This window comes from Oncorhynchus keta, chromosome 30 (assembly GCF_023373465.1).
Source record: "Oncorhynchus keta strain PuntledgeMale-10-30-2019 chromosome 30, Oket_V2, whole genome shotgun sequence".
Classification (NCBI taxonomy): domain Eukaryota; kingdom Metazoa; phylum Chordata; class Actinopteri; order Salmoniformes; family Salmonidae; genus Oncorhynchus; species Oncorhynchus keta.
Genome location: NC_068450.1, coordinates 38,667,160 through 38,686,730, shown reverse-complemented (window position 1 = coordinate 38,686,730; position 19,571 = coordinate 38,667,160). Strand labels below are relative to the sequence as shown.

At 42.3% G+C, this 19,571-nt stretch overlaps 3 protein-coding genes across 3 annotated transcripts; 2 read left to right on the top strand and 1 right to left on the bottom strand.

Annotated features, from left to right (window-relative positions):
• The first annotated feature begins 2,301 nt into the window (after positions 1–2,301).
• LOC118363548 (ADP-ribosylation factor-like protein 9) lies at positions 2,302–7,954 on the top strand. The gene is made up of 4 exons (XM_035744517.2): positions 2,302–2,804; positions 6,322–6,490; positions 6,689–6,864; positions 7,188–7,954. The coding sequence occupies exons 1-4, from the start codon at positions 2,607–2,609 to the stop codon at positions 7,365–7,367; spliced, it is 723 nt and encodes a 240-aa protein (XP_035600410.1). The 5' UTR covers positions 2,302–2,606; the 3' UTR covers positions 7,368–7,954.
• A 494-nt stretch (positions 7,955–8,448) lies between these two features.
• LOC118363547 (testicular haploid expressed gene protein) lies at positions 8,449–13,546 on the top strand. The gene is made up of 8 exons (XM_035744516.2): positions 8,449–8,682; positions 8,807–8,837; positions 8,992–9,048; positions 9,231–9,365; positions 10,419–10,541; positions 11,042–11,183; positions 11,431–11,565; positions 11,801–13,546. The coding sequence occupies exons 1-8, from the start codon at positions 8,643–8,645 to the stop codon at positions 11,909–11,911; spliced, it is 774 nt and encodes a 257-aa protein (XP_035600409.1). The 5' UTR covers positions 8,449–8,642; the 3' UTR covers positions 11,912–13,546.
• A 1,259-nt stretch (positions 13,547–14,805) lies between these two features.
• Positions 14,806–18,163, bottom strand: LOC118363546 (homeodomain-only protein-like). The gene is made up of 2 exons (XM_035744515.2): positions 17,666–18,163; positions 14,806–15,106 (listed from the first exon to the last, which is right to left on the bottom strand). Exons 1-2 carry the CDS (start codon positions 17,813–17,815, stop codon positions 15,029–15,031), a joined length of 228 nt encoding a protein of 75 aa, XP_035600408.1. The 5' UTR covers positions 17,816–18,163; the 3' UTR covers positions 14,806–15,028.
• Between the last annotated feature and the right edge of the window lie 1,408 nt (positions 18,164–19,571).

Here is a 19,571-nt window from a genome sequence, read left to right as displayed (position 1 = left end):
TCATACCTTATTTAAATAAGTATTCAGACCCTTTGCTGTGAGACTTTAAATTTAGCTCAGGTGCATCCTGTTTCCATTGATCATCCTTGATGTTTCTACAACTTGATTGGAGTCCACCTGTGGTAAATTCAATTGATTGGACATGATTTGGAAAGGCACACCTGTCTGTACAAAGTCCCACAGTTGACAGTGCATGTCAGAGCAAAATCAAAACCATTTGGTCAAAGGATTTGTCCGTAGAGCTCAGAGACAGGATTGTGTCGAGGCACAGATCTGGGGAAGTGTACCAAAACATTTCTGCAGCATTGAACGTCTCCAAGAACACAGTGGCCTCCATTCTTAAATGAAGTTTGGAACCACCAAGACCCTTCCTAGAGCTGGCTGCCTGGCCAAACTTCACAATCGGAGGAGAAAGGCCTTGGTCAGGGAGGTGACCAAGAACCTGATTGTCACTCTGACAGAGCTCCAGAGGAGAACCTTCCAGAAAGACAACCATCTCTGCAGCACTCCACCAATCAGGCCTTTATTGTAGCATAGCCAGATGGAAGCCACTCCTTAGTAAAAAAAGGCATATGACAGCCTGCTTGGAGTTTGTCAAAAGGCACCTAAAGGACTCTCGGACCATGAAAAACAAGATTCTCTGATCGGATGAAACCAAGATTGAACTCTTTGACCTGAATGCCAAGTGTCACGTCTGGAGGAAACCTGGCAGTATCTCTACGGTGAAGAATGGTGGTGGCAGCATCATGCTGTGGGGATGTTTTTCAGTGGCAGGGACTGGGAGACTAGTCAGGATCGAGGGAAAGATGAACGGGGCAAAGTACAGAGAAATCCTTGATGAAAACCTGTTCAGGACAGCAGACTAGGGCGATGGTTCACCTTCCAACAGGACAATGCAGGAGTGCCTTCGGGCCAAGTCTCTGAATGTCCTTGAGTGGCCCAGCCAGAGCCCGGACTTGAACGTGATTGAACATCTCTGGAGAGACCTGAAAATGGCTGTGCAGCGACACTCCACATCCAACCTGACAGGGCTTGAGAGGATCTGCAGAGAAGAACGTAGAATGTATGCACACATGACTGTAAGTCGCTTTGGATAAAAGCGTCTGCTAAATGGCATATATTATATTATTATAAGAATAGGAGAAACTCTCCAAATACAGGTGTGCCAAGCTTGTAGCATCATACCCAAGTAGACTCGGCTGTAATCACTTGCAAAAGTGCTTCAACAAAGTACTGAGTAAAGGGTCTGAATACTTAAGTAAATGTGATATTTCAGTTTTTTGCAAAAATGTCTAAACCTGTTTTTGCTATGTCATTAAGGGGTATTGTGTGTAGATTCATAATGGAAAAAAACGATTTAATTAATTTTAGACTAAGGCTGTAACGTAACAAAATGTGGAAAGGGTCCAGGGGTCTCAATACTTTCTGAATGCACTGTAAATCCTGGATTTCTATTGTATTTATTGGCCAATGAGAGGCTTTGAAGCCACCGGTCAGACATATTGGCACTCTCAGAAGAAGCAGTCCTTCAAAGGAATTAAATGGAATTCTACAGTATTTCAATTCAATGTTTCAAGGACAAAAATACATGTATTGTTGTAGTGGGGACAGTAACATTAGTAATTTAAAAAAAATTGCCATAAAGGATTTTAAAATATATTTTTATGTTTAGCTCACAGTGTAATATAAGTATGCATTAAAGGTGTCTACTAAAATAAACATGTAAAAAAAACAAATGTAGAGATGAATAAATGCATTTCTAAAGCTTCTAACATGTTTTTTTTTTTTACCAATTTCGTGCTAAAATGGAAGCAGGGTGGCTTCAACACAACCCTCCCTGTCAGTCTAGTGTATATTTGTCATTAGTTTTTACCCTGTTTTTTGATCATTGAGCATCTCATCAGCATTGTTCATCAGCATTGTACGCAGTGTTCCCTCTTTGATATCAAGCGCTGCCTGGTGGACTTACTATGGAAATGCAAACAAGAAAAAATAATTTAGCTGCATCATTCATGTTGCTGATTTTCTATATGTTATTTTTCAGTCCTATCTTTTAAATTGTGATGCTACTACTGCGTTTAGACAGGCAGCTGAATTCGGTTATTGTTTCACCAATTGGACCAAACAGATCAGCTCTGAAGAAGATCTTATGTAAAAATATCAGAATTGGGCTGCCTGTGTAAACGCAGCCATACGCCCCCTTGAAGGTACTTGTATAAAGTCTCTACATGTCAATCAAACTGATGAGCCGAAACAACTCTCGAGAAGATTAAGTCTTCTCGGCAGTTCGAGTGTAATGTAGCAGTGACTGGCTGCATTGTAGAACGTTCATGTCTTGCGTTTGATGGTTTTTTATTTAGAAAATGTATTATATTGTATCTCTATATATTCATCTATTCTAGCTCCTGCAAACATTATTTTCTGTATGCGCTTTAACGTTACTTCCTGTGTGCTCTAAGCCCCCGGATATCCCCTATCGATCGCATTGAGAACTTAATCTACTTGTTGTAACTGGGGGGGTGCAAACTTATTGATAGGTAACGATTATCACGATGTATAAAGACATGTGAAACAGTTCTCCGAGATTTCCTAACATTGTTTCGAACATGCCTGTTGTCAGAGAAGCTGCGGTCGTGGGTCTTGCTCTTGCAGTAACCGGAGGAGTTGCGTATGTCATCTGGACTTATGCGTCTTCGGGGGAAAAGCCAAAGCAAGAACCAGAGAAAATAGGAAAGCAGACTAGGAAAAAAACTGCACAAAAAGCACCAGAAGCCGCACAGCAAACACCAACAATCGTAACAGAGGTACTTTTTGTTCGTATTATGCTTACGAAATGTCTATTTTGAGGCACGCCTACTTGACGGATGTTTGTGGTTGCTATTGGAAATTACCTCACCGCCACAGAAAAGTACTTGTGAAGATATTAAACAAGTTAGACTTTTGAAACTAGAGACTTGTAAACTAGAGGCAAATATTCTGTGCAGTTTATAACAAATAGGGTCCACAGATAGGCAATATATCTATATACAAGGGCGCCACTTTGGTTTTAGAAGTGGGGGAGGGCATAACCTGGCGGAACTTTTGGGGGCATCTAAAGCTAATTTCCTGCATTTTTACATAATCGAATATGCTTTCTCTATTTGAACAAAACGTAATAAAAAAAATGCCCACAGTTATCACGCTAGGTGAGAGGTCATTATTAAATATGTTTAAGTGATAAGACTGAACTAGGTCAATATTTTATATTTTATTTTCAAACATTTTCCTTGGGAATTGAAAAAAATGAATGGTGGGAACTGGGAAGGAAATTGTGTTGGGAGAGAGTTGAGTTAGACTGGTGTGGGTCAGTTGTGCAGGCTGGCTGGTCGGTCTGGCTGAAATTTGATATTGAGGATGTCTTAATAAAAACAATCAAAAGTCTGTATTGGTTGTTAGACTATTGGTTTAAAATTCACCTCCGCTCCATCACAAACTGGTCTTCCCTGGCTGTTTGACCCTGCTGAGACCCCTGTCACCATCTGATCCGTGCTCTTAACTGACTTGCCTAGTTAAATAAAGGTAAAAATAAATCAATAAAAGATGAAGCATAGCAAAGAATTACCTTAGTGTACATTTATACAGTATATTATCTAAGAATAGAATAAATGATCCAATAATGTAAATTACCATTATTCCCAGATCCTAGACTGTAGCTTTAAGCTTAAACTGCTGTTTTGTAGCTATGCCCATCAATATAAGATGGAACTTTGTATCATTCACTGATATTGTTAATATACTGCGGAATTCACCTGAGCTCTGTAGACTGTTCTACCCTGGCTGTGTGACCCTGCTGGGACCCCTGTCACCATCTGATCCTACTAAGACATGGTGAGCAGTGTTGTGTACTGACTGTGCACTCAAGGTCTGCCATCCCACGGGACCTGCAGGCCCCGTCGGAGATCATTGTGGCACGGTCTGCATTTTTCATTCTGTGGGCGGTCAGACGGATGACTTTTGGATGAAAGCGTTTTTGTATCCACCGATGATTTGGAAACGGTCGTCTTTCTGCTTTGTATGAGTCAGCCTACCTATTGTATTAAAATCACATTTTTCGCATTATTCACACACACACAGAATTCGCTGCTTCAAGGTCCTGCCATTCTTAAGTGGCCTACCTCTCCTAGTTGATAATGAGAGTTCAAGTACGCTTAGTATGTGTGAAATAGAGTAAGCTGCATGCATGGGTGGGGAATTACGTGGCAGTTAATTTAAATATGAAATTAACTTAAATATGATTAGACTGTAGTTTACTAAATTGTCTGTAAATAAATAGGCTTGATAATGGAGTAAAGGAGGGTTGCTCAATGTGAGTCGACGTGCAATCAAAAAATGGAATCCTCATTGAAAAAGAAAAGGCACAACTCGCACATTAGTTAGGCTACAATGGTGAGCGAGCATTGCACCTTTTCATTTTCAATAATGATTTATTAACCATTTATTTGTCTCTGCCTGCAAAGTGTCCTCCTAAAAGCTAGGCTATATCCTATAGGCCTATGAAAAATGTAGTACGTGTCGCTGTCATCATTCTTGCTGCATCCAGTTCAGTAGACATACCTGTGAGATCAGGTGTGGTCTCAATTAAATAGAGTAGGCTATAGCCTATACATGGACGGAGAAGCACGGGCAGTTATCTTTCCAAGGAAATGTACTTCCTGAATAGCTTACTCTGTTGCCTCGAAATAGGCCTAAATATTGGTCACCCATATTTCTCAGTCTGAAAATCTTCCCACTCCTAAAAGGGAACTATGAAAATAACTCAAGAGAATGTGGAAGTCTTTCGTACTCTGCTCTCCTCAAACTACATCTAGCATATTGGCCGATATAGCCCAGTAATACAGATAGTCTAATATAAGAATCTCTAGGAATTTAAACAATTTCTTAAGTAATTTTTGCATTTGATATTCCCTATAGGGCGCAAAATTCATGGGACCATGGCTGGCATGTGAGCTGCGTCACATACGCCTAAAATAACATTGCGGGACTGCAGTTGGGTTTGGGACCAGTTCTTGGGGTAGCGGGTGGGAGTCAGACAGAAAGCCAACAGCTGACGCGGATTCCGGTATGAAAAGCTGCGGATGGGGGCGGGAGCGGAATGAAGAAGCAGACCTCTACTGTGCACCATGACAGTGAATCCTTTAACCTTATAGCGGTTTATTACTGTGTAAGTGTGAAAAGTAGGGAATTAGCTCGGGAACTGACAGATCAATAACATTACATTGCCATAATGACTAATAAAAACATACATTGCACTGAAAAAAATGCCAGAATATAAATCTTCAATCGTTTGGCTGATGGTTCCATCATTTGATTCAGGTCTAGTGTGATTGAGGCAAAAAATAATAGCTAACTTTAGCCAACTTTTGGCCAGCTCTCTCTTATCTGTACATCAACTGGCTAGCCAAGTTAATTTACTCCTGTTGAAACGGGACCAAACAAAGGCTACAAAACATGTCTATACAAACAACTCCTGTTAGCTATATGAGGTGGCTATTATTACTATCTATCTGACAGATAGCTAGAGGTTAGAGCTGACCTGGCTGTCCTAGCTAATAGCTAACGTAGCTAATTCATTCACGTCAGTTGAGGGGATGAAACGTTACATGTCAGTTACAATACTAGCTCAGCACTGCAAAAAAACACGAGTTTTTTTCCTGTTAAAAGTTCAACCGCAGTTACCTTGCCAGCCACATCGGTCAACTAAAAAGTATCCCGTTTCTGCTCTGCTTGCCTTTACAACTCGGTGAACGAGCGCAACACATACACACTGAACCATGCTCAACTCTTCTGTACTGTTTTAGCCAGCAGGATAATTAATGGCGTTTTGTATAATCTAACCTGTAACACCCAGTAAAGGAAACATAATTATCACACATCTGGTGTACAAACTGTAGCTAGGTCCAAGTCTTTACTTGACATTATAATCTTGCCGCACTGTTTTATCATGCACTGGTCTATTCTTACTCAGGCATTGGTTAGCTCGAATTGACCACATGCTGTTGTAATGTGACAGTTCAATTTTTCAGTCTCTTTGACTTCTATGTGATAGAAAACTAAGGCTGAAGTAAAGATGAAGCAATAAAAGTTAATTGTGGGCTTAAATCGATGGTTCACTATTTGCAATGACCAGTACGATGGCCCAAGCATTATAAATGTTCACATAACACATGATTCCGGATCAGCAATTACAGAAAAGTATTAATATGCAATGTTTAAATATATTATTATCCGGGTTGTGTTAACTTGTGTATCTGGATGTGCTTTTATTATTATGTGCCATCTTAGACAAAGGCCACGGGAAAGCAAGTCCTGGTGCTTGGCCTCGAAGGGGCAGGGAAGACCAGCTTGCTTCACTGCTTTGCCTCGGGGAGTCTGGAGCAGGATGTGACCCCAACACAGGGGTTCAATGCCGTCTCCATCAATAGAGAGGACCTGCAGATTGAGTTCCTAGAAAGTAAATGCAACTTGCACATGAAAATATTGAGTACAGTTACTGATTATCTGGATGACCATGATATGAAGGACCAACATGAGTTCATCACTCGATATGCATTCATAGTATTTTCTTGTGTTTAATAAATGTTAAAAAATGACTTACTGCTCTGATACCTTATGGTGAAGAAATTAACTAAAAACATGCCATCTTTTGTAGTTGGTGGCACAGAGAATCTGCAGCCCTATTGGAAGAGGTACATGTGCAAGGCTATGGTGCTCGTATTTGTGGTGGACTCTTCCAACGCCGCCCAGTTCCCTTTGGCTAAGAAGCATCTCCACGAGCTGCTCGAAACCGACCTCTACCTTCCCTTAGTGGTACTAGCCAACAAGCAGGTGAGACTGACATACTGATTTAGGGCTTGCATCTCAATTGTCTTTCCTTGATTCCTCACGTCTTCTCTCCTCGCCTCCTTCTCAAAACGCGTTGAAGGGGAGTGTCAGAGGGGAGTAACCTTGGATCTTTTTCAAGAATTTTAAGAATGAGATGAGGAAGGACGTGAGGAACCCAGGACAGACGTGAGAACGAGCCAAGAGTTGCATTGCATTAGTCTTGTGGCGTTTCCTTTCCTCGTCGCCTCTTTTTCATCCTTGTGAGATACTGCACCTGCTCCAGTGTCTCACCTTGGGTTTGTTCCCGTTATTCCCCTTACCTCCAGGATAACCAGGGGGCCTGCAGTATCACAACACTCCATGAAGCCCTGTCCCTGGAGGAGGTGGGGGACCAGCGCAAGCTCTTCCTCATCGGCACCCATGTAAGGAAGTGGGACACCGGGGTGAATTCTGCTGTGCAGGACGCACGGGACCTGATCATTCAAATGGTGCAGGATGGTAGATAGACTCACCATCTAGTCATCAGCTATGAATGTCCCACTGGCTGAGAGGTGATAGGTTAGTTTAGTTTCACCCCCTCCTGGCTTGCCTTCATTTGTTTTGATAGCACTAGCTACAATCTCTACTGACAGACTGCATGATAGTGAAAGGCCTCATTCACATCCAAAGAAGCCATAAGCTGACAAGGTTCTTTTGGTCAAACTCATTCACTGGCAATTGCATTAGCACAAATGAACAATAGCACAGAGTTTTATCATTTACTTGCCTCTGTAGTTTTTCACTCTCAGACACAATAATTCAAGGATGGTCTCAACATCCTTACCTATAGGGATTGAATTGATAATGCTTTGTTGTTATCAAATATTATTCTCGTAGAGTTATGTACAACTTGCAGAGCATAATGCAGGTTCATTTTAGACAAATGTCTGTTAGGTAGTATGTTGAAGACCTTTTTGTTGTACATGGGATTATTTTTGTTTATATTGCATAGGAACGTGATGTATTGACTATATCGTCTTAAAGGGACCTTGCTTCATAGTTATATTTTCTTAAAACCGATGTGATATTTAATTAAACAAAGCAAACTGAATAATTTCAAAGTATCATTTTTCACTTGTGTCTGGGCATTTGGCGAACAATGTTTTGCCTTGGAGTAGGTTGAAGCGTTTACATGCACTAAGGAATAAATCTACATGTGAGCACAACATGTGCTACTCCTTTTCATGTTCATCACTTGTAAAACTACCGGTATAATCTTGAGTAATAAGCCGGTATGAAGTGCACTACAGAATTTCAAAAACCAATGGAACAATTATTTTTATGGCATGACTATAACAGACCTCCAAACTGTTTCTGTCATTTATGCATAAAATACCTCATTTTTACCCCACTCTTTTTTCTGTTTTAATTCACCTGGTGATGTAAACCTGGTTATAAATACCTGCGTGGCTCAAATTGTTCTCTATAGGCTTATGCTGGCATTTAGTTCTCACTCCTCCAATATAAATATCTATATGTTTATTTTTGGAGTTAAAATACAGCCAACCATAAATATTTATGTCATTGTTGACCTCCGATATCACTTTTCATTTGAAATCCTGTATCGGAACTCGGAAGAAGATAGATGCACTCCCAAAAGGGGCTTGTACTCTCCGGTTTCAACCCGCCACACTCAAGTAGTCCAGTCCTGTCATGTGATAAGTTGCTAGGGACTTCCAATGCCATAGCAACAACACAGACCATTGTGACCCAGCAGGTGAATTCAACTGGGTACATTTATAATGACTTTCCATCAGGCAGATATGGTATCTGGGAAAAAAGGTACGTATGGTGGGGACCATGTTGTCCAAATGTTTATGTTGAACACCATTTTAATGTTATCCTTAAATTTTAAGGGGCTAAATCCAATTGCGTATTATTCTCTGAACAATCCTCTCTTTTGTAGGACTTGAATCCAGATCATGTCCATCAAACAGGTGCACATCTTTTCTTTATGAATTCCTTGCTTTCAGATCAAACTGATGTGCGAAAAAAAAGTAAGGTACTACAACTACTGTCCAGTTGTTGGTTGTTTTTGTATTGTCAAGATACATTTTAACAGGGAATAATGAAATGAAACATTTCTTGTAGGATTCTAGAACTTGCACAACACAAAGAAAACAAAACGGTGTGGGTCACAACACCTTGGTAAGTAGGCTACTTTTTGAGTATTGGTATTTGCAAATAATTATATGCTCATTACATTTTACATGTTTCTATCAGGAGTCTATCAGTGGGAAGAAAAAAAACAACATTAAAGCAAGTACTTTTTTTGTTTATATGTTAGCATTCATAGTGGAGATGTTTATTTGATTTCCTCATTGATCTAGTCCAAAGCTTACCTGGGGCAATCAGGAGTCAATATGGCCTCTGTCTTACTCAGCGCTGGGTGCAGTTCCAACAGAGAGAATCCAATACCTAGCTAAGCACAAAAGAGACTTCTCAGCAAGGGAGGACCACCTGAGGTAATGTATGTAAACTAATTACACCCAAGCTGAACATTATTGATGACTCTCAAAAAAGTATGAGCCAACAGTTTGACTAAAAAAGCACTGTAAGTAGGTATACTCGATACATTACCATTTTATTGTGCAGTGTCACCACAAAACAGTGAAAATGTTTGCTAAGTCTTATATTGGTCTGTTCCATAAGCTTGCGTAATATACAGTACATTTGGCTCTGAGCTCAAGCGCAGGAAATGGTCCTCCAGAGTGAAAAGGGATGTTAAGGCTACTTGCCAATTTCCTGCATCCTCATTGGAGGTGACTGCTCCAGAGATGTCAATTCGAAATCGAGAAATGTCTGTTCGTCAGATTTAGACAGACCTGTATTAGATAATACAAAAAAAAGAAAGTAGGTTATCATTCAGCTGCCAAGCTAAACGTGCAAGCAACATGAGACAAATCATTCAATCAAAATTCTTCTCAGGAAGCCCTGCCTTGTAAGCTATTTGTTGAATTGAAGAAGGCAGCATTTGCCAGTAAGTGAGAATGAATGGCCAGTTTGGCCACAGGCAAGCTGCCATCATTGTTTCTGTGCTCATTGAATTTATGTTTTAATGTGCTGCAGTTCGTTTTTTGTGTGGTTTTGACAGAGAAACAATGCCCAAGTGTTCCAAGTGGTTGTAGTTTGACCACATAACCTCACCAACCTACTAGAAATAGGAGACATATATTTGGCATTCTTCAAATGTTCAGTTTATGACTAAACCATTATGTCTAATGAGATTACGGAAAAGTGAATTTAGCTGCCTGGGTGCTGCCTGCAGGCAACAGAGGTGGTATGTCACCCACACAATGTGTCATGATCTATATCTCGCATAAATGTGAAATGAAATTGTTCAGGTTCAACACAGTCCGATCTGTCTATTCACCCCTCTAAAACGTTGCATCATTAGTGATGCATTTAATCCTTTCAATTGTCCATTGAGACAGGAGGTTAAGTTTCTTACCCTCTGGCATGATGAGACTTCTTTTAGTCCAAAGAAATGGACGGTAATTGCTTGTATTTTCCTGCAGGAAAGACGAGGAGGTGATCTCCTCCAGGAAGACATTACGTTCTTCCTCCAAGACAGCCCAGTACGAGCTCGTTGTCCGCCTGTCAACACCCAAGACCAGGTCCCGAAGCTCCCAAGAAATGGGGTAAAATCCCCAAGAAAACGTGACTATAACTAAATGTGCCCAGTCCACATTGTTAAATACTAGAGTATACGCAAGCATGCCACTTGGCCCAGATCCTCCTTGGCCTAAGAAGCCGATATTTTGACATGTGTTATTTCAGTTGCGAGTTGTGGCTCTGGGAGAGAGGGGAGACGATGATGAGATAATAGGGGTTATTGTCCAAAGGTCAGGCCCCTGGGACATTCAGAGACGGCCACGGAAGTCTTTTTATAAATCTTAAAGCGCAGCAGCGCACATTTGGCCTCAAGCCTTCTAGAAAGGACTCTCAGGCCTGCACACTGGAGCGAATATAAAAAACAATATGCCTCTTTGTATTCATGCCTCTGTGGAGTACACTCCCTTGGGAATGGTCTGAAAAGATGAGAGGTTTTAGTTCAGGGCAGAGGGCTATGTTGGGGTGTTTGTGTTTGTTTTATGGTGATCTTGCATATAGAACTATTAGAATCTCTGTGGTTCCACAGTCCTCCTCACACGTCGTGTTGTGAGTACAGCTGCCCCATCTGGCACATAGACCCCAGAGTGAGAACTGCTGAGACCACTCCACGGCTACTACAGCTAGCCAATCCCAAAGCGAACCACCTCAACTTCAAAAGCAACAGGGAGGTAAGTGCCTAGAAAGAAAGGTAAGTTATTCATTCAGTTCAGTGTAATTGAAAGTGTTGCCAAAGGTGTGTATCAAAGGTTTACTGTTGCTGTACCTTTTGGATAACATTTGGATAACTTATTCAGAACTGGAGGGGGGTTGCCTTTTGCCTTCAAAGCTTGAGGTCGTTTTCACAAATTGCATGTTTGATTGGGAAACCATACATAAGTCACTGATTCATCTTTTACTTCTTTTTCTTTTTTGAAGAAAGTGGAAACATACATTTCCTATGCTACCAAAACAGCCCAGACCACTCCCAGGCTGGACCAGCTCTCGCTGCCCAAGTTGAGGGACAGTAAAATGTTCTTTGAGCGAGGACATCCAGAGGACTCCATTTGGCCAGTGAGCTCATCGCCTTTACTGTCACCCACACAACACGCTGGAAAACAGTTAAATTCATAGACCAAGAATAATGCTCTGCACCAATGTGTAACATTGTCTCAATGTTGTTGTGATGTGCACTTCTTTTTTTTTCTTTCTATAATTTGAAGAAAGATGCGACGTGAGAAAGAGTATGCTTTCAAATCAGTTTTTTAGATCCTTGGAGAGAACTCACTGAAACATGCATTCTCAACAGGTGTCAAGGAGAGCCCGTCAGGCCACAGCAACTTCACGACTTCAAACTCTATCAGCTCCTAAGGGACTTAATAAGGACTACATCCCTCTGAGAGACCTGCCACCTTTATGAGCTTGCTTCTCCGTCAAGGTCCATGTTGGTGCACAATGTACTAGGAAAATGGCCACTGAGAAAAGCAAAATAAATGGGCCACAGAGTACTCAAGGGGTCTCTAATAAAACAACGTCTTGTGCTTTTTAAAAAATCTGTTTGGCGCCAGAGCCGAGATGGGAAAACCGGGCGCTTTTGTCCCCCCACTGGTTTTGCAATCATGTGCATTGTGATGTGTTGCTTGGAGCTCTTTTTGACGACATCGAAGCAATACATTACATTTGTCTTTAGCAAACAGCCAAACCAAACGGTTGCTTTGCTCCAGTAGGCTCTCTTTCCAGAAGAATGTGTTTTCATCTTTTGAAATGAGAGCAACGGTCTGATAAAAGGATCCCCATGTGTTTCGACATTTCAATCATTCTGGGTTCTCTGTTTATATCAAAACCACCTGTTGTAAAGATTCCTTGCGTGTTTTCCTGGAGATAGTGAAATCTCATAGATTGATTCAAAAACCATATTCTCGCCCCAGGAGCTTTAAATGTCAGCCTCCCAGTCTATATGACCACTGTTTAATTTACAAAAGGCACCGTGACCTCTGTTTGAAATACACCGTAATCCCGGTTGCACTACAGGCACATGTGAGCATTACCTAAAAGTGAACACGATAGCTTTCAATGGGGCTATGTGGATTTAGAGCGGTGCGGGAGGTTTGGTGGAGCCGCCATGAGTGTAGGGCCCGAGCGGAGAGGTGAACAGACCTCGGAGGCTGGACTTCAAATCAGATCCAAGCGTCCAACTGGGACCTAATCTTGGATAAGCCAGCAATGATCGCGACCTTGGACTGCAGGATAAAGAGGGATAGAGTGGAAGGTGGAGGAGGGCGAGGAGTGTCATGACCGTTGGTGCCTCCCACTGGTTGACTCACTTCCAATGGGGCACCTGTTCCTACAGAAGAGCTCTGATCTATGTTGCTGGTTATCTGTCTGTCTGTATGTGGCAGCCAGCTCTGACACGTTCATCAAGCTCCAGCTGACACTGATAGGCTCTGAGTGGTGTGGCTGTCTCACTGTCTGGATCCCGCCAGTTACATGAGATGTTGACGCTTGCAGAGTATTAGTGAGACTGATCTGGATTTGGCAGAGAACTGCAACGCTATATTGAACTACACTTTTTATAAAGGGCTTCTAAACGGTCCGTAATGACTTTATAGACAGTTCATTATGGATGTAGTAATTGGTAATAAACTGTGTGTGTAAATATATCCCCTCTTTAAACACCTGAATGAAGATCACATTTTTAACTACTGGGTGAAACTAGCTACTTTCACATTTAGCCACTTAAACCCTATGAAGAGCTGTCTGCACACATCTATTTCCTATCAACTCTTCACTGCCTCAATGGTTAAGTATGCAAACAAATGTCATGGTCCATTTTGTGTCTTATCGGCCTTGATTGATCTTCTCATATTATCCTTGACGATTCAAGGCTGCACTCAAATACCCTTTGATCAAATAAAATCTAAAATATGTGGTCGGCCTACATCTTCAACCCCCACACACATGCACTTCCTCCTAATGCAGGGATAACAACAAACCAAGACATCCTCACTTGACCCTTTTGGTTTAACTTTAAATAAAGTTAAAATCGACAAGTAAATGTCATCCTTGTGAGAACTGTTGTCGCTCATACATCGAAGCACATGTGAATCCTCTTAGTCTAGCAGCTTCTTGAGTCCTGGAAAGTGCGTCTTGGACAGAGTTCAGTTTGGACACTTCTGGAGTCAGTTCCTGGGGCCAGCTGGACCAGGCTCTGACGCTCACCAGTCTTGGGGTGACAGATTCCACACAAGCCTGCTAAGTCCTCTTAGCAACAGACAATGCAGGGCCCATTCAAATTCCATACACACCACATTGGCCTCTTATAGAGCACTTAATGGCCTTTCATTCCACTGAATTGTGGTTCGGAAATGACATAACAAGCGGTATGGCATTATCTTCCTGATATACTTTACCAGCTATCAGCACATATCAATAAAGGTGGGGTATACTTTTTTTCTGATCTTACTATACTGATCTTCAAATATCAATTTCTTTATTGGTTTGTTTACTTATTTTTAGTTGTTTTGCAGCTGCAACACAAGTCATAAGATGGCATGCAATGGTTTAAGAGTGGGACGATATGTGTTCAGCTGGAGCTTGATGAATGTTCAGCAATTGGTGAGTTAGCTGCTCAACTCTCAACAAACACACTTGTTTTTCCCTCTTTGGGTGTGACTCTTTTTTTTACACAGTCAGCTGAACAGGGGAAACAAAACAGACCGGGACAGGAAGAACAGTATATACCACTGTGTGTGTTCAGCATGTGCAGCCAGGCCACACAGCTATCTCTTATAACACACTGTAAAACAGAGAGGAGAGTTTTATTAGGACCAGAAGTACCTGAGTTAGTATATATTTTTGTTGTAGGCGGTTCCCACAATCAGTCCATCATTACCCTAAGTTTGTTGGCAGGATATCACTCCCTTCTCTCTTTACTTCACGTTATTTCCCCTAGACAGATATTTAGAAACTGGGACAACTGAACCGACAAGTAGGTGGCATCACCTGCTGGTGGTTGTTTGCTCTTAACCTCAGCTTACTTGCCTAAAGCCTTTCCGTCCAAATTTGCCATCTTCCCTGTTACATGGCTAGCCTATTCTGTAGAATCTGTCGTAAAATGAGTGCTGCCTCACATCTTTTATAGTCCCATGAAAGCCTAATGTTATCCCGCTCCCTGCTGAGAGACACACAAAACAAAGCCTCACAACCAAGTCCCCCCCCCGCCAACTCTTCCCGTCATTGTACCCTACTTCCTCATTGCATTCAGCAGCCCCCTTATACAGATGACATGAAGTATGAAAGCAGGCTACCATAATGTATAATATAATATAATATATGTTTATTTATTATTATATGTAAACATGGCGGTTATATTGGCAAAAAAACAATGACTCACTTTACATTCAGTAAATGAAAATAGCTTAGATACAAAAGAGAGAGAGAGAGTGATTGAAGGAAGTGGGGATTGGTCAGTAAGGGCGTGGTGGGTGGGTCGGAGGAGCAACGGGATGAGGGGGAGGTTTCCTCCGCCATTCCAATCTCAGTCTTTCACTGATCCCAGTTGAGCTGGAAGGCCCTCGGCCTGTCTCCACTGTGCGTTGCGTAGCCTAAACCATTTCTGAAACAAACAAAAAGAGCCCAAGGGGGGTGTCAGAGACAGATGACGGCACACCACGGCACTGTTACTATTGTTCAACCGGGGATTAGTTCCAAATACCATTTATTATTGGTCAATTTGTTTAAAACCTGAACTGACCTGGGTGAGGTCATGGCGGGTTACAAACTCAATTAAGTCATTGTGACATGAATAATCCTAAGAAATTACATTCTTCCCCTAGGTGTTTTTCTTTATGCAGGGCGATGAGGTTCCTAAAGCAACACCCAGGGCTGCTTACATCTAAATGTTCAACTGAAACAAATAAACTGATTTTTAGGAGGGAATTTCTGTAGCAGTATTTTTCCAGCTAGGCAATTGGGGGAGAAGTCAACCACACGCAGACAACGTTGTGGACAATTAGTTGTGTCTGGAAACAGGGTTTGGCTGTGCCGTCGACTGTGAAATGCGTTCTCAACTGTGATTTCCCCACTCTATCTGAATGATGCCATCAATGCTGTGGATTCTCTTGACAACTTGGAATTCCAAACGATGACAGAATTTCACGGATGGTCAAATCATTAAGCAAAATCGTGGATGGTGAAAATTGTTATTGTGGGCCAATATAAAAAAAAATGTTTTTTAGCAATACCCCAGTTGAGAATAATTGGTATCCAAATGAAAACCTACATATGATTCTCATTTGAAATGTCCATGCCCTAAAGTGGTCAGAATAACCTATATCAAACCTGTCATGGGTGTTTATTCACATATAGCTAGAAGTATTAATTGACACTGTATAGCTAAATTGTGCTTCATTTTTGTTCTCCCAGATGGATTACACAGAGAAATCACTGCAAGAAACTCCACATGACCCCATTGCCTCAGTGTGCTTAAGAAAGCACATACGGTCTAATAATGAGGTACTGTATGAAACACCTTGTAAAGAGGTAGAAACATGTTGCAAATGCTCTTTATGCACGAGAGGGAGTGGTAACAGGGTGTGCCCTTTCCCTTAGGTGTACTGTAAGACTTATCAAACATCCCAGTGCTTTGTTCAAACTGAATGAGACAACAGTAGGTGGTTCGAAACATCCGCTGTCAATGATGTCAGAGGGCCAAGTACTCAACCTCACCCAGAACCGCATTTGCCTAGTCAAGTTGGCTGGGCTTCTTCCAACTTAGTGCACTCAATGGAAATACAATGGAAATACTCAGTCACCAGCGGAGTGAGCAGGCCAAACCGGTTTGCAGAGGAGAGATCATCTGTACATGTAGTTGTTGATGATCCTCCATTTGATCATGCAAATAATGTGCCGGACAAAATCTGCTCAAGGCAATGGTTTGGTTACGTTCTTCTCTGTCACACACACCACTGTATCTGAAACGTGCGTATAAAAATGATCCCAGCTCACGTCTTCCTCCAAAACAACAGCAAATGAATGTACGTGAAGCCTAAAACTGATCGTGAACCCCGAAACTGAACATTAATTGTCCTTTTAGCATAGTCGACGGAGAAACAAACAGAGTGCATTACAACAAGCATCCTAAATACGGAATTAGAAGAACTAGCCTCTGCATAAGTGGAATGCTATCAGATAGAGGTGTCTGCATAACTTCACCATGTTCTCAACACCTTGGAGTATCACTGACCCAGCCTTCAAGCAAAGGATAGGCCCTACCCCGAAACTTTGCATATGTTTATGTCATACTATATGGTTACTCAATGGCTTGGTTATTGCATAGTCAAGAGTCATGTCCAACAACAAACGTTGACTCATTTCAATGTATGTTGTGACTGTATCCAAAACTGACAACTGGCAACGTTGTTATGTAAGGACCACTGTTGTGCAGATGTATTATTAGAATGTTTGGAATTTCTGGAATGAATAAATGATCTCTTTAAAACTGTCCTCGCGTTATTTTGGGGACAGTGACATGGCATGCGAACCAAAGAGCCGTCACTGGACGCGCGCGCTGTCAGCACTGTCAGAATCACGCTATTCTCTTTTGACATCGTTGCCACTGAACACAAAATACAGTTAGGCTACACATTTGCGTAGCCTAATAGAGGTCGATAATATCTCATCAAAACAACGCCATTATCTCATCTGCGCGCCATTACGCCTATTCAGTGAAATACCAATTGCCTCTCTTTGGACATTTCTACATAGTATTTGTTCAATGGTGCGTGAGAAAAAAAAGTACACTGGGGTAGCCTGCGCCAGTGCAGATATGTATCAATACTAAGTTATATGTACAACAACATTGTAGCCAATAGCCTATAGGTTCCCAAAGATGTGTAACTCTCTAAATTATGCTCATTTTCAAGATAAACAAGGTATTCGTTTGATTGTTGACATTATATTACACGTTGAAAAGACAGACACATTACACATGAACCTAATTTGAGTTTTGACAATAAATGCGTGTGGATAATTTTAGGCCGTTTCTAGCCAATTCACCCCATCCTCAGCAGTTTATTTCCTCGCAACATTGTTTTCATCATACAAAACGAATCTCTCCATAGAGCGTAACATTTTCATTGTTGAAACAACATCGAGAACATAATTGAACACTCACCGCTGTCTCTTCCTCGGTTAGTCCGCTTTCAGCTGCGATCAACATGAGCGTGGACTCGTCGGGATGCTTGCTGACTCTGTTGAAATTCTCCTCCAGAATTTTTATCTGGTCCTCCGCTAACTGCATACTTTCCATTCCATTTGAAGCCATGTTCCCTCTCCAAAAGAGCTCTCAGCCACAGAAGTCGTTTTTATGATATAGGCTCAAAATTATAGCACTTCGTGGTATAAGCTCCAATCCAAATGACGTCCGTTTGCCAGTAAATACCAGTGGCAACTAGGAAATAATGCTGGAGATAACGACCAACAGAAATCGCTTAGCAATTACAGCCCCTGAAAAACTAACAACAAAAACGCATGTCACACTGACTGAATGTCGACCGTGTGAAAGCTCTACTACTGTCAACAGTGGCTCTCTCAGAGCGTTTAACAGAACACTCCCCTTCTATATGAAATTCAATGAAAGTTTGACCCCACGGAGTATGAACAAGTTTAAAAGTGACATACTCATATATGAATACACATACAGAAGTTTAGATATTTCCACAGTGCTTCCTTTAGCTTATTTCTCTCAACTCAACTGCTGATAAGCCTTGTCTCTCCTCATTATATGCAACATATGCTTGATGATGGCAGGAATACATGATGCTGTGTGCTGAAGCTGCTGCCCCAGCTGCACCTGTAACCTATCTAAAGGGCCTGCTTAATGCATGGGCTTACCGGGGCTGAAGCCACTGTGCCCAGGCCCGTGGGGGGCCCAAGAGACAAAAAATACATAAACAACAAAAGAACACAGTGGCCTCCATCAATCTTAAACGGAAGAAGTTTGGAACCACCAAGACCCTTCCTAGAGCTGGCCGCACAGCCTAACTTCGCAATCGGGGGAGAAGGGCCATGGTCAGCGTGGTGACCAGGAACCCGATGGTCACTTTAACAGAGCTCTAGAGGTCCTCTGTAAGGATGGGAGGTTCCCCTCTTTCCACCGGGATTCTCCGCCTCTAACCCTATTACAGGGGCCGAGTCACTGGCTTACTGGGGCTCTTTCATACCATCCCTGGGAGGGGTGTGTCACTGATGTGATCACCCCCCCTGAACGGAAAGGCTCTGGAGCAACGAACCGCCCTTGCTGTCTCTGCCTGGCCGGTTCCCCTCTTTCCACTGGGATTCTCTGCCTCTAACCCTATTACAGGGGCTGAGTCACTGGCTTACTGGGGCTCTCTCATGCCGTCCCTGGAAGGGGTGCGTCACCTGAGTGGGTTGATTCACTGATGTGGTCATCCTGTCTGGGTTGACGCCCCCCCCCTGGGTTGTGCCGTGGCGGAGATCTTTGTGGGCTATACTCAGCCTTGTCTCAGGATGGTAAGTTGGTGGTTGAAGATATCCCTCTAGTGGTGTGGGGGCTGTGCTTTGGCAAAGTGGGTGGGGTTATATCCTTCCTGTTTGGCCCTGTCCGGGGGTGTCCTCGGATGGGGCCACAGTGTCTCCTGACCCCTCCTGTCTCAGCCTCCTGTATTTATGCTGCAGTAGTTTGTGTCAGGGGGCTAGGGTCAGTTTGTTATATCTGGAGTACTTCTCCTGTCCTATTCGGTGTCCTGTGTGAATTTAAGTGTGCTCTCTCTAATTCTCTCTTTCTTACTCTCTCTCGGAGGACCTGAGCCCTAGGACCATGCCTCAGGACTACCTAACATGATGACTCCTTGCTGTCCCCAGTCCACCTGGCCGTGCTGCTGCTCCAGTTTCAACTGTTCTGCCTTATTATTATTGGACCATGCTGGTCATTTATGAACATTTGAACATCTTGGCCATGTTCTGTTAATATCTCCACCCGGCACAGCCAGAAGAGGACTGGCCACCCCACATAGCCTGGTTCCTCTCTTGGTTTCTTCCTAGGTTTTGACCTTTCTAGG